The 15,150-nt window shown below is 42.7% G+C and overlaps 1 protein-coding gene across 1 annotated transcript in view; it reads right to left on the bottom strand.

Annotated features, from left to right (window-relative positions):
- Positions 1 to 15,150, bottom strand: part of PTPRT (protein tyrosine phosphatase receptor type T) — a 478,646-nt gene that overhangs the window by 157,051 nt on the left and 306,445 nt on the right. The window contains exon 8 of the mRNA XM_064521396.1: positions 2,661 to 2,957. Within this exon, the coding sequence (XP_064377466.1) occupies positions 2,661 to 2,957 (297 nt within the window). The remainder of the gene's footprint in view (positions 1 to 2,660; positions 2,958 to 15,150) is intronic.

Genomic DNA, 15,150 nt, shown 5'->3' with positions numbered 1-15,150 from the left:
CACACACATCAGAAGACACCAAGAGTCCACCCAACTGCATGTCCAGAGCTGAGGGGAAAAAAAACCTCAAAATCCCCAAGGTACTACCACTGGCCTGTTCTCAACCTTTGGTTCCAATAAGAAAACCCTAATGCAGCCACTAGGCCATAAATAAAATCATAATCCAAGAAGAAATGACGTTATCACCAATATGCCCTTACTCCAGCACAGCGTAGCAGCAGTAGATCATTGAGTATCTAACATGGAATCAAAGACTACAGAAGGTGAATTTACAGGCGTTTATCTAGCCAATCACCAGAAAGTGCTTTCCTCACATAAACACAAAAATTTATGTTTCCTGATCCCATATAACATCACACAATAATTGCTTACTTTTATGCCAAGTTATGCACTGGTTTTATTACTTCCAGACATCAATATTCCATTGCTATATGCATTTTTTCTAATTTTCCCTTCTATTTAAATACAAAACTGCTAAAAATCTGCCTTTCAAATACAAACTTCAACAAATGAGCTCAATTTAACATAGCCTCAAATATAGCTATTTACACAAGTGCAAATAATACTAATTAACATTCTGCAGATAAAGATTCATGAACAGAAGGTGATTTAAGCAGTATTATTTGCACTTCTCAAAGAAAAATCCCAATGCCAGTCCTGCTTCCACAGGTTGTTACACTACTGCAAATCCTCAGGGTACGTCCAAACAGCAAAATGCAGGAAGATGCAGAGACAACTTAGCTACCTCTGGACAAACTGGATCTCCAGTAACATTCATTGACCCATTTGGCAAAGCTACACCTAGACTGCTCTGTACTGTTTTTCCAAAAGTCTGGTCAATCAGAGAACTGGGAACATAACTAGGATTGTCTCTGCAACGGAAAGCAGTGATGGCATCGCACACTATTTACTCCTAGCTTCAGTATGACCCTCTCATTGCTTAAACGCCTCATCATCTGTATTCTGTCCTGAGCTAGATTCCTTCACGTTCACTGTATCATATATGCACAGCCCAGGAACTTCCAATTACAGATCTGGCCACTCATTAGGGCAAGTTATGGCTCAGTCACCAAATAAACGTACCTGCGTTGACTCCTGAACTCTCTGAGTGTTTGGCTAAACTACTGGAGGCCAAGGCAGAGGCCTCTTAGGTAGCATGCGATAGCTAGGCCAAGCCATTCCATTAGCACCCTGAAATTACAGAAATGCCTACAGTAGCTACAGAATGACAGCTGAAGTTGGAGCAAATCTTGCTTTAATCCCTTCCCTCTCCTCAAAACTCTTCTGGAACAACCCAGAGGTATTTCCAACAGAGCTGCGCTCCTTCCAGGAAATAGCCGACAACTCTATGGCTTTAACAAACCTACCACTCTTCCTCAGCCACAAAACACCGCTCCCACACACTCAGTGGAAGAGTACACCCACAAGGAAGGGGGATGTGTCTTTTCAACAGAAAGCCACCTGTGGGGATCTATAAAAATCTAGACAGCATAGCCTCCTTCAGAAATTAGTTTCAACAAGTAATCCCAGCTCTTCTGCTACCTTTATTTGTCATTGTTTTCCATGACTACCGTCTTAGCTCATGCCCTCCACCTGGGAACTTTAGAGACGGGATGTACATGTAATACCTCAAGGTGTTACAAAAAGTGGCACCCAGGATGGGAACGATGCCCTCCTTTAAAGGCCATAATTTGTAAGACTGAGGCACTGGGTATTTGCATTTTGCTCACAAGCTGACTTGTGCATTTACCAACCTGCTATCAGATACAGCGAATGAGAGGGTTTGAGTACAGAATTATCTCACATTCTGGTTGCAATGCCAAAGGATAGCTGCATTCAGTAGGGGATTTAATGTGTCCTCCTTCACACACACAACAGTAAAACCCCACCTATCTAAACAGCCAGACTGTGCCTTGGTGTAAAGATGCTATTGGCCTGCACCCCTTTATCAGCATGAAAGGTTGACTTCCTTAGTAGAGTAACAATGTAAGATTTATATTTCATTATGGCTACAAGGCCAGCTAAAAATCTGCCTACCCAAGCAAAATTTTAATGCTGTGAAAGATAACTAAATGCACTCCCAAGCCGGCCTCATGAAAAACCCTGGTCATTTTTCTGAAAGATTTGCGATCTTCTCACACCCCCTTTATGATATATTGGAACACTAGAGGCACTTTCAGCTGAGCGAAACTTTGAGCAGCACCTCCTAACAGCTCCGGCAGCAGAAGAGCGCTTCTTTTTTAACATGTTAGACAGAACAGAGGCTTGTAGGCTACGAGAGTCCTTGGTCTGAGCTAGCAAAGATGGAAAAAATAATACTTTAGAGCTTTTCATCAGTATTTCCGAAAACTGCTCTTTTGTATCATGAAGGGAAGAGTTAGCACCCAATGAATTAGCACCAAATATTACATCCAGAAGACTGGCATTAAGAAGAGATACATGCTGAAAAGGAAGACATTATACAGCTTTTTGGGGTAGTAAAGTGAAGCAAAAAGAAAATCACCAAATGCCAGAATTGTATTTGCCCACAGGCGAAAGGACGTAGCTCTGAGAGCCCTTGGGAGTTCAGAACGTGACTCCTGCAGAATTAAACCTACTGCCGTCCTGTAACTACCCTGCCCGCATCTGTTGCAAAAAACAAGCAAACCAACACAACTTACCATCCTCCTCAGTCTGCACAACCAACTCCTCACTCTCCATTTTGCCCTCGGGGTTAGAGAGGGCTAACCTCAGCCTGATGGTCATGAAGGGCCGAAGGCCTCGCAAGGTGTAGTGGGAAGAGGTTTGGATGAGCTCCTCCGCTTCAAATTTTTGCTGGTTAAACACATACTGGTACTGGACCGTGAGATTGTAGCTGTGGCAGCGGGTCACCGCATAACCAAAGGGCTCCCACTGCAAGGTCAGCTGCCGGGAGCGGATATCGACAACTTCTACATTCTGCGGTCCGTGGACTGGATCTGTAAAGCAAGCACATGAAAAAAAAAACCTTAAAAGAAGGCAGTCCTCCATTAATATGTCTCCTGCCATATGACCGGAGTATCCGAGTACCCCACAGTCCTAAATGTTCTCACTGATGTAAAGGAATCCAGTGATATTATTCACCTTTTAGAGAGAGGAACAAAGACACGAGGAAATTCATATCACACCCACAAATGTATCCTGAATTTTCACTGAAGAGCCCCTTATTCCAGGGCCCTGAACAAAGGCCACACTCCCAGGTCCCAAGCAAGGTCATGAAATCCAATGATGGGAGCATGATTCCCATCAGGAAAGTAGTGTGGAAGTCACACTTTCTTCCTTCTTACCCTCTCCAAAAAAATGTATGGTCTACCTGAAGTGCCTAAATACCTTGGTGAGTCCAGCCTTAAGTGATGCAATTATACAGGAAATCACTGACAGAGGAATGAACTGAAGTCTCTCAACTTTTAATTTAGCTTCGTAACTCCTAGAGCCTCCTGCCAACCCAAACTCATTCTGCTCAAACTAAAGAATACGAATATAAGAACAAAGATGCAGAGCGTGGCTGTAATCGTTCTGCCCTCCCAGTCCTACCGTCCCCTCAGTTTCTAAACTCTCGGGAGGCACTCTTGGCTGTTGTGGCAATGGGGCATCAGCAGATCACATCACGCCTTGAGCGAGTTTTCTGAGTCATCGCAGCCACGTGCCAAGAAAACTTTTACGTCACATCATATCAACGTCCTGGCCCCTAAGAAGTTTGATCACTCTCTATTCTTTCTACAGGATCTGACTGAGGTAAATTTTGAATATTCATGCATAGGAATCATTTTCACCTGCTGTTCCTTAACTTATTTTTGACAGCATAACTCAAATGCTCTGACTACAGACTCTGCCCTTTACATACAGTATAAACGCACACCCTGCTAGACGTGCTGATATAAAGAATGAGGGAGCAAAATCAGAAGTGTTTGAGATATATCAGATGGTAGTAATACCACATATGCCATAGTTTGTTTATCTGACATTTCTTCAACTTGTGTAGTTTGCTTTTTTGTTCAATATATACTTATAGCAATATGATTAGAAAACATGTAATTTCGCAGAGAGTTTCTTGATTTAAAGCACAATTTAAAGTACTTCACCCACTTCTCATATTTTCTCACAATTTCAACCTATGAAAAGAACAGAACATTTTAATGGAAACAGAAAAAAAAGAACTCACAAAGACTCCCAAATACTAGCTACGCATTTTTGAAAGAGAATTAATGCAGAGAAAAAGCCTTCTGGTAATTCTTGAAAGTAAAGCACGCACCAGCCATACTGACTTGAACTAATGCATCAGCAGAAAACACACTATAATAACCAGTGTATTTCATAGTACTTCCAAAAAACTCTTATAACAGACAATGGCAAAATAGCTATGAGATGAACACCACTGTAAATGTTTGTATTGCTACACACACCTGTGAACACACTTTCAAATGGGCTATCAAAGCTCGTGACTCATCTAGGATTCCAAATAAGCCATGCTATTCCCCTCGCATCCAGCAAACATCCAGAGAATCTTTAGGGCTGTGTGTGCCAAAAAAATCATAAATTCAGAAATTATAGAATATATGGGTACATATATTTACTTAGCATAGGTGATAATCATTCACTTTCTGTAAAAACCTTGAAAAAACAGTTCTGCAGATGACTTATATGAGTAATTAAGGTGAACAAAAGAACAGTTCTGTGAAAACTTTCAGCTTCCGAAACCGCAAAGGTAAGCACAAGCCTCCTTCCGAGACACATCGAAAACAGAGAATACCAAAAAAAAAAAAAAGAAAAGAAAAGAAAAAAAAGAAAAAAAAGAAAGATGCAGAAGGCCTGTCCTTCAGCACGCTCTCTGCTACACCAAGTAATCAGATCCAGACTCCGAACGAGAACGTGGCTGGGAGATGGCACTAACATCCATGCAAAGACAACTCTGCAGCTGAAGATGGCAATTAGTCCCTGTGCTAACGTTACAGTGTTTTTTTAAATTACAGTTATTTTCTTTAAGTCAGTCACGTTATGGAAGAATGGGTAGTTAAAGGGTGTCTGGTTTACTGATGTCAGATGCTCTGACTCCATTGGTGGGCAGGGAATGTTTCTGATTCAGCATCAACCTCATCAAGACATATGTCCAAAACCCAGTCAAAAAAGTCTAGGTAAGATTACTTGCATATTCAGCTTTCTGTCTCATTTTGCTCCCCACGTCTACTTTTCCCTTTGTTACACAAAGTCTCAGAAGCTGGCTCGTGTCATATCCCTAAACCAGTTTCTAATTATAACTCAAATTTATACTGTAAACGCTCTAGGATATAGCCCGAGGCCTTTCTTTGGTTTTTCAACCATTGAGTCTTCTCATTAGAATAACCTGGCTATTAACTGCAAATGGGATTGAGTCACAAAGTGAGCAGCTAAAATAGCAACCCCGCTACACTAGAGTTCTGTATCACTGAACACACAACGTTCGCCAAGAACTATCTGTTCTCAGGCTGGGAGTCTTAAACTGTGAGATTTTTCAGTCCTGAGAAAGAGATTGTGATGCTGTAGCTCACAGTGAAAGCAGCAACGGGAAGCAGGTTTCAGACGTGCCCACAGCCTGGAGAGTCTCCAGGATTAGGTGCAGACATGGGGAAGAACTTGATTTCACATCAAATGGCCTTCTAGTTTCTTGAGTAAAGGGGAAATAAATAAATACATAAATAAAAACTATTTGAACTTTAGCTTCAGAAAAGAAGAAACCAGACTGGAACTAAATCAATGAATTGAAGCAGGACCTGGGGAGTTTTATATTCTCTCTTGCTCCTTCTCACAGTTGCAATCTCCTTTTGCTGAAAACGGAGACCATATAATTTTGAACGCGTTTTCCACTCTGATTTCCTCTGCAGCATGAGCCATTTTTACTCGTTGTCAAAGATGAGATTTTGTACTGTTGTTTTCAAAGGATAGTGGTCCTACCATCTTGACCATTTAATTCCCTATGCATTTTAGCTTTCTAAATATACATCCTTCTATTTCCATCTTAGTCTCAGAAGGTGTTAATACCTACCCCTGGGACTCTACTGTATTGCATTGCTTATTTTTCATAACGTGGTAATGACTTATTTTCCCCCAAACAAACAAGAAGAATAAAAATGTTCATAATTGAGCTATAAGCCTCAACTCAATAATGGTAAATACTTGCAGACTGGACAAACTGCTCCATTTCTCTACTCTTGGAATTTTAGCTTCCAAATGAGGCAACGAGAATCCTGGAAATCATTAACCTTACACCTGGCTGCGTAAGAAAAGCTGCTAACGTATATCTCAACTTCAGCTGTACAAAAAAAACCCCTACCAAAGCAAGACTGAAAGAGACTGACTCAATTTTAATGCTTACGGATTGCGTATTTTAAGATATCCACATAACCTGCATAAACCAAAATTTCCAAGTGTCCTGGGACCCTGGGGAAAAAAAAACGAAGGAAATCCTTAACAGGCAGCAACAACGAAACAGCTGCCACTGCCCTACTGCAACCAGTCTTGGACGCATGCAAACATCACCACAGTCTCTGGGATTTCACTGTGCAAACACTGTATTTTTTATTTCAGTCTGGCTGAACTCTTAAATACATTTTTAAAGTCACATTGTAATCAAAGACTGAATAATACAATATCTCTCACCAGTGCTTCAACATCTATCATTGCTTTGGCAGGCTGCCTGCAAACACTTAGCAAGCCAGGAACCTGTCTGATGTAGTTGTGATGGACAAGTAGGCAGAATGGAAACAAGGAGACCCACAGGGCTCCAGCTGCGGTCTCAATCCTTAGGTCCACATAAGCAGACACTTTTGACTCAGTGACGTGCAATGTTCAGGGGTTGCATCTCCAGCTATCATCATTTTACAGAAAGTCCACTTTTGCGGCTGATTTTGTTCCTTCCTTATTGAGTGCTACAGATCTTATTTTGTTCACTCTAGTCTTCTGGCTCAAGGTGAGACATAGAAAAGCAAAGGTTGATTTAGATTATTAACAACAGTTGTCTCTGCTTTATACCTCTCCATCCTGGGAAGAGGAGAGGGGAAAGGAAGTAATGGCAAAGCACTGGGGTTTGAATACAAAGCGAAAGTTGAGCAGAAAAGTTAAATAGAGACAATCAGCTGCTGCCCTTCAGGTTAACTACCTGCTGCAGGAGCCTAATTGCAAGAAATTGTTGCTGTCAGTAAAGACACGGCATTGAGCAGAAGACGTCCGTATTGCTCGGAAGCCCCGTTGCCCATGTCTCCTGACCCGATGGAGAGCACGAGGCAGAGTTTATTAACGGTGCAGGTGTCCACTGATTAAATCCTGTCTCCCAGCAGTAGGTTACAGAGACAGAGAACGCTCAAAGGGAAGAAAAATGAGCATGACAGCTGCAGTAGCTTTCCACGAGTCCTAAGCTGATGCTTTCTGATAAAGAATGAAAATGTTTGTGAGCCATTATTCCTGCCTTCCCCACACATACACACATCAGAGCTTATAGGTCAAAGCTGGCCAACTAGTATCTGGGCACCCTAGCAAGGTCCACAGCCCTTTTCCCTAGGCAGACTGTATCAAATAATACCAAATGCTTAGCAAGAAATACCTTCTCATTTTCTCCAGCTGGGAAAGAAAGTGGACATGTTTTTCCATCATCTGTAAGGCTATTACAGCTGTGCAGCCCATTTCACGATAGGTCTCTATTAAACCTCCAGAAATGAATTTTACTGCTAGCAGAGGCTGATGCTGCAGATTTCAGGCACATGCGCGGAGCCCTCTCGCACACCTGCGCTGCCTTCCTTGGAGGTAACTCCATTCTACGTGCAAGGGAATCAGTCTCCAGAGGTAAATGTTAATGCAATCTGCTCATCACAAAGAGCCTGATCTCTCCATGAATCTTTCCCACATTGCAACTTCAACCTTTTCAGACAAACACTGAGAATAATGCCACTCTGTACATTATTACTGCCTGAGTAAATTAGAATATATCTGTCCTGCTCACTCTTAATGGTAAAGCCAACACAAATAATTGCTAAAAACTCTGTTGTTACAGAGACATTTTCAGTGTGGCAGACAGATTTCTGCAACTAGTAACTACCAAAGAGACAGAAAATTTACTGCTTTCAAATTAGTCCATTTATTTCTCATCCTGTACGAAGACTGAGCTGTGCAGTTTAATGCTAGTGGCTGTCCTTCCTGGAATTCATTTGCAAAGCCAACGAAAGCCTGCAGTTTAGAGCCATCAATTTTTATCAGGGTATCTAATGATACGTGCAGTTTGCCCTTCTTGATACGTGTTCCTGCTGGAGAAATCCTACAGAATACAAGTGCTAGGACACCAAAAGGCTTCCAGATCCATACAAGAGTTCAAGGAGTGTTGGGCTGTTCGTTTTATCTGCTCTGAAGGCAGACAAGGATGGGGCAGTCCAAACATAAACTGGAAAACTGTAGGGCTGTGTGTCCATCCAGACACCTGTCTTAAAGGCAAGGAGATGCCTGCACACATTGCCAGTTGATAGTAAGACCAAAAATTGTGCTCTGCCAGCTACCAGCTTGGTACAAACTCTCTGCATAACCCAGAAAATACTTACATCCATTTCCATTTACAAAATACTGGTTTGGTAGCATCACAGAATGGCACTTGCTAGATTTGAAAACTTCACAGAATATTCCACTCCCACAATTAAATGAGACGGTGGCTAATTCTCATGTGACAACACCACCACCCTTAAGGAAGGTGAATGGGCAGTGAGAGGACGCTTCCTTTGCAGATTCTTAGATATTTTACAAAGACTCTGCTCGTGTGCTGCAGACGGAAAACCAAGAGGCAAAATAATCTGTCCAACAACAATTTGACTCCAGGGATCAGACTGGAGCTGAAGCTTTCTCTATGTCACCTCTCCTCTCTGCTTCCTCCTCTTCACCTTAAACGTGCTTAGGTTGAAACAAGCCTAAGGCAGCAAACCTACTATCAAAAAAACCCAGAGCAAGACGAACAAGGCCGAAGCATTGCAGGGGCATGCCTTAACGTACAAGTCAGGGTGAAACAGCCAACTCTGCAGCGTGTGCTCTTCAAAGAAACACCGCCAGGTGAGTTTGGTCTACAAACTCCCTCCTTACCGGTGCGGACGTTGCAGAGCGACAGCGGGCTCCGTCTGTCCCGGGGGTGCAGCCCGTCGTCTGCCAAGAGAGTTTCTTGGTCGAGCACCACAACTCCTACAGATGCTGCCCACCGTATTTCAAAGCCTTCCTAGCATGAATACGGCATAAATGCCTTTTTAGGCATGACAGATAAAAACACCGACTAAACAGAGCGCACTGCTCTTCCAATACCAGAAAAGTCTCTTGGATTTGCCCTTTTCTGCATAAAGAGTATTTCCCTAACATTTGGATCTAAATTATGTTTCTTAACCAGTTTGGGCATCGCTGGGCTAAAGGCAGAGCGCAGACAGAGCTGCAGGCAGGCAATTACATAGAGAAGCATGCGTTGAGGAAAGACTTGCACGGAGAAAAACGGAAGAGAAGAATGAGCCTAACACAATAAAATCACCGCAGAACAAACAGCCGGTTTGTTGAGATACCTACAATCAACTGAAGCCCAAGCCGTACACAAAGAAAGCAGCGTCATTACAGCTGATGAACTAAAATAGGCCATTTTGTGGCATTCTCTGAGAAATGAAGAGCTGCCCTGGCAGATAGCTGAATCTATTATAAAAGAAAGATGAAATAAGTTAGGTAATGGAGTAGGTGCTTAGATAAGCCAGGGACTGAGCTCTCCAAATGCTTGACATGATCATTTCACTTCAGCTCTCACAGCATATTTTCTCCAGTTTTTGACTGATCTGGTTTTGTTTCCATTGCAAATATAACTTTGAATTCTGCATTGAAACAAAACCAAGGAAAATATCTGACACACTACAAAACCATTAAACATCCTCTGCTCTCTTACTCAAACCTTGTTAAGCAGCAAAACCCATAAGTCAACCCAAATTGCCTTCAACTGGGTCCACATCTACCTAATGCTGAGAAACTTCAGCAAACCTTTCCGTTCATTATAAAATTCTCACATTACAGAATTCCCCACGACATCCCCATTCGTTACAGGTTCCCGCGCTGGCACGCTCCACCGTCGCCCCGAAAGCCGAGCCTGGGGGAGCGACAGGGATGCAACCCAGCAGCGCAGGGCGCCGGAGCCCAGCCGCACCGGTAAGCGACTACAAGGTAACGAAGCACTGCCTTTGCAAAAAGGTCTGTTTATTAGCATCCGTTTAAACGCTTTTTTTCCCCCTCATTATATTACTAAATGGTAAAAAGAAACCTTTCTTCCTCTCACACCTAAAACCATTGGTTCCTTAACAAAAATAATAATTTAAGACAACAATAAAGGGTAATTACTGGTTTTATTAAAAGCATCTATCATGGATTCGTACAACGGCGGTATTCCATGGCTGAGAACAAAACGTACTTCACTGAGCTTTTGGATGATTAAATACAAAAGCACAATTAAATATGCTAATGAAAGTGGGACTATAAAGCTGGTAGGTGTCGTGGTTTTTGGCAAACAAAAGTGAAACTTTTGTTTTTAAACAAATTATGTTAATTTTATTATGTATAAATAAACTATTTAACTATTTATTCCATTATTATGTGTGTGCATTTATTTTTATTACCTTTTCCTGTGCACGTTAACTGCTGTTTTCTTCAAGTGGAATAAATGGAAACGATTAGAATAATATATAAACTAGTTTCTGTCAAAAAAAAATGATCTCCATAAAAATAAATAAGGTAATCAAAACAGGAGCTATGCAAATGTTTAACTGAAGCTTCCTCTACAGAGCCATGGGTCTGCTGAATTATTCTGAGCAACACTGGAGAGAAGAGCGCTGTGCTTGTAAGATAGGCGCTCTCTCATTTATAACTCCAGTTTCCCTTTATGCCTGTGCAGCGTGCAAGAAAAAAAAATTCTTTAGGTTATTTTGGAAATCTGTCTCGCAAAAACAAATTAAAAAATGTAAAAGATGGTTTTCCAGGCTACTGGTAGATCTATCAGGAGGAGCTATCAGCTGATGAAGCACTGGCTTTCTAGGGGCTACCGAAATGCTTTACCTGGCCCAAACCTCGAGGCTGGCCCATTTTTTCAGCATCCAGGAGGTGCCGTAATTCCCTTTTGCACCAGGCACCGTCGGTCCTGCGTGAGAAATCCAAATACACTAAGGACTAGCTGTTCCCCTGTATTTGGTAACATCAAAAGGGATTTTGATCTAAACCGTGCCGTATTGGCTAAAGGAAAAAAAAAAAGGTTTTCAGTTGCTAGGAATGCTACGATTGGATAATTACTTGAGGCAAAGCAGAAGGTGTCACAGCCACATAAATAAGGTTAGGCAAATGAGGCACCAGGAGTGAAATACATGGCAACGAGCCCATAGGATCAACGGGAGAAAACAGGCAGCTGGAAATTCAGCTAACGGAAAAGAGGAGAGAGACTCCAAACCTGCACCAGCTCAGCTTCTTTTTCCCCAGCTTTTCCCTCACCTAGATGGAGGCTTTCAAATCCCTTCGACCGAGTTGCAAAGTGTTTCAGGAACTTATTTTTAGAAAGGCTATAAATACAGTTTGCGATCAGCTGTTTAATTCTGATTTCATGCTCCCGTCCGCCTTCCACGGGAGCGTTGAAGTCAGCACTGCAACGCCATTAACGCCACGGACGGTCAAATGTTATGCAAATGTAGGTACCTGAATAAAGGTTCAGCTCAAAATGCTACAGACGCTCTCTGGGATAGGAGACAGTCCAAAGTTTGCTCTGCACAGGATCGACGCACTGGATTTAGTCCTGTAACTGCCCTTTGCGCAAAGACAGCACCAGCGCTGCTTCAAGCGGCGACCGTCTGCACCTCCTGAAGAGCGTGCCGCTAAGGAAATACCTTAACAAATTTCACCACAGACATCATGTACAAGAAAATACAGATAAACTAGCTCTCAGCAACGCTCTCAAGCCTATTAGGAGAACGCAGCTCCTAACAGAGCCAGCGCACTCCCTGTAACCCGAGTGCACAGGCCACAGCATCAGGATTACGGCAGCCTCATTAATACTCCCAACACACCATTTTTTAACTCTCATTTAATTCCAAGTCTTTCTTTCAGCTCAAGTGTATCTTTTTAAACTCAGCAGGCTTCTTTCTTTTAAAATGCAACTGGATTAATTGCCTGCTCAGAAAATGACTCAATTCTAAATGATCCTAAATTGCTCCTAATACCTGTAATCTTTCTCCTGTCTCACGGCACCGCTGTACTACTCTAGGTTTCTACTATCAGACCAGCTCAGGGTTTGCTCACTGTGTAACGTCCTGCAAAGCAAGAGGCATCAATCCGCCATGGGCTGGCCACGCTCATCAGGTACGGCTCCCACCGGCCGGCGAACGGCTCGGTGAGCTCTCTACTAGGCTCAACATCGAGCTGATTTCATCCAGGAAAATCTCTCAGGGGAGAGATTTTCTTCTGTTTCATAAACTTTGAGGGACTTTTGGTTTTGCAGTTTAAAAAAGGAAACAGGAAATAGCGCTGCTTACCACAGAACATCAAATTATTGTTTTTGCTCGCTCGATACTGATACCAGAAAGCTGCATCTTCCCTTTCCTTAACCCCTATTTGCTGTGCAGGCCTGGACGCATCCTTCCCAGCACCACTCAGCTCATCTGCACAGGAAAGCAAGTGATTAGCAGCCAACTACAGTTTTACCAGAGTATTAACACTGTTTAATCCACAGTCACTGAAGGTGCAGCAAAGGGGCAGCTTTGCACGCTCGCACGCAGGTGCGCACACGTACGCATCCTCCACCCACCATACACAGGGGAATGGTAACCAGGGGAATGGTAACTAGACTAGAGCTTGCTCAGAGCATGAAACTAGAGTCTGCCAGGAGGAGACTTTCTGCAGCCTTCAGGAGAGACAAAGATGAAGGACGCACGGAAGACTGACAGCAATACAAAGCATGTCAGTACTCAGTTGGCAAGCTTTCATTCAGAGCCCTATATGGATACACTTATTTATCTTAGAACTAAAAACCTGAGCCCTGGTTTTAATGAGCACAGGAGGTTCACTCCTAATTGACCTAAAGGTCCAGACATGGCAGTGGAATAGGTGCGGTCCTCATTTATAGGCAGAGGGGGATCTGCAGCTCTGCTGACTTTCTTCATATCTCACGGGTGGTGCCAGGGATTTGGTCTCTCCCCAGCTAGGAAATTAGCTTTGTAGCAAACAAAATGCTGTGTGTTACTGCGACCAGCGTACAGAAGAGTCAGCATGTGCTTCGCTCCAGCTGCACATCTGCTAGTGGAAGATCCTGGAAAGGCCGTGAGCCCACCCGTGGATCACAGCTGAGGCAAAGCTGGAGCACGAGGAGCCATATAGGGTGCTGGCACTACAGTGCCTTCGTGTTTGGGTTCGGAAACATGGAAGGTGAATCAATGTTTACAGCACTACATAAAATTACAGTGCTAATGAGCAAGTTAGTCATGCCCTAAAAGTTAGGGTAAGGCTCATTTGTCCACATCAAGATCTTTGTACCTTAGAAAGCTTTTCTGGGCGAATAAAGCCTCTGGCACTGGCCATTTCTTGCTGCATACAAAAAAAAATAAAAAAGAAAAAAAAAAGAACTGAAGTGGAAAAAAAAAGCAGTGTGTTTTGTTTTCAGCAACTATGGCTTGATTCTTTGCTGCCGTGGCTTTAACAACAAGGCTAGAAGGAAGTAGATGAGCATTCATGTGCAAAAAAAAGCCTATGGTTTTAACAGAATTAGGCAGCTGAACTCATTTCCACCCCATTAGGATCAGTCTATGAGACAGGGCTGCCAATGAAAGCGCAAGAGATTAGCTTTCCCCTTGCTAGCTTAAGCAATGCTCTGGGCGCCAAATACAGATCACGACACTTTTCAGGGATATTGCAAAGCTCGTGCAGGGAACTGATCCAGATCCTGCCTTTCAATTTCTCAACAAAGCCATTTTCACACAAATGCACCACTGTGCCCTGAAAGAGTTTGTTTTGAAATGGAAAAGGAAAGGATGTAGATTCTTAGCAGAAATCCAAATCCATTTGCTGAAAGTGTGTTGAGGTAAGCTAGGAGTTTCTAAAGAATGATAAGATAATACGTCACTCGACTAGTCCACTGACTGCTACCACAGCTTGGCATCACCGGTCTGTAAGTTGCAACAGCATTTATGGTGAGACACTCTCTTTGTTCATTTAATACACCATTGAATTAATATAAAGAAAATATTGCATTCCTACTTTTTTTTCCTCTAGTATTTCTACCTAGAACAAGTGCTGAGAGTCAGTTTGATGGCTGGTTGTCCTCTAGCTGCTAATGATTTCCTTCTGTTTGGACCAGAGGGCAGTAGAGAAGGGCAGAAAAGAAATAGCTACTGCTTTGCTATTAAAATAGCAATACTCCTATCAAAGATGCGTTAGATTTGCTCCCTAGATGGTCATAACTTATCTAAAGAAGTAGAAGATGGGAAATGCCAATCTCTACACATTTGGCATCCTCTTAGCTCCATTCTCTCAAGACTTATAGGTACACTTTCTCTTCTTTCCCAATTTCCAAAAACCTTCTATGAAGCCCATCCCACAAGAGCATTACAGTTACAAAGTGAAGCACTTAAATGTTGGGACAAGTTAGAATTAGGGTTGTGCACGTGATGTGAATTTTGCCTTATTTGTGCCTATGCATTGTGATCACCCAAGGTCCTTCAGACACTTTTAAGTATCTGCAGCATCAGGGGACTCAGAAAGAGCCCATCCAACCCTTTGGGTGTGCTAGTGTATTAAGGCAGCCTAAGCCTCTCCGTAAAGGTGAGAGGGTAGGTACAAAATACATGTTCAGGCCTGAACATTACAGTGCCCAAGCATCTTCGTGCCTCTTGCCCATGGACTGTTATAACGAAGTAATGTTTTTTGCACAGCAGTGCTTCCCACACAAGTACAGAAGATAGATTTTTATCCCTCTGTAAATTGGATGCAAGAATTAAAACAGCTGGTCAGTTCAATGGACTGACTAGCAGATAGCAGCAGGCTGTAGTCATTTATGTCTTCAGCACTGATTTGTACACTGTGCCAGCGGGCAAAGACATTTATTGTCAGCAGAAGAACCATGAGACTTAAATTGGGTTT

Source organism: Dromaius novaehollandiae, chromosome 16, assembly GCF_036370855.1.
Source record: "Dromaius novaehollandiae isolate bDroNov1 chromosome 16, bDroNov1.hap1, whole genome shotgun sequence".
NCBI lineage: Eukaryota > Metazoa > Chordata > Aves > Casuariiformes > Dromaiidae > Dromaius > Dromaius novaehollandiae.
Note: the sequence above shows the minus strand (reverse complement) of the source record. Positions and strands in the feature narration are given on the sequence as shown.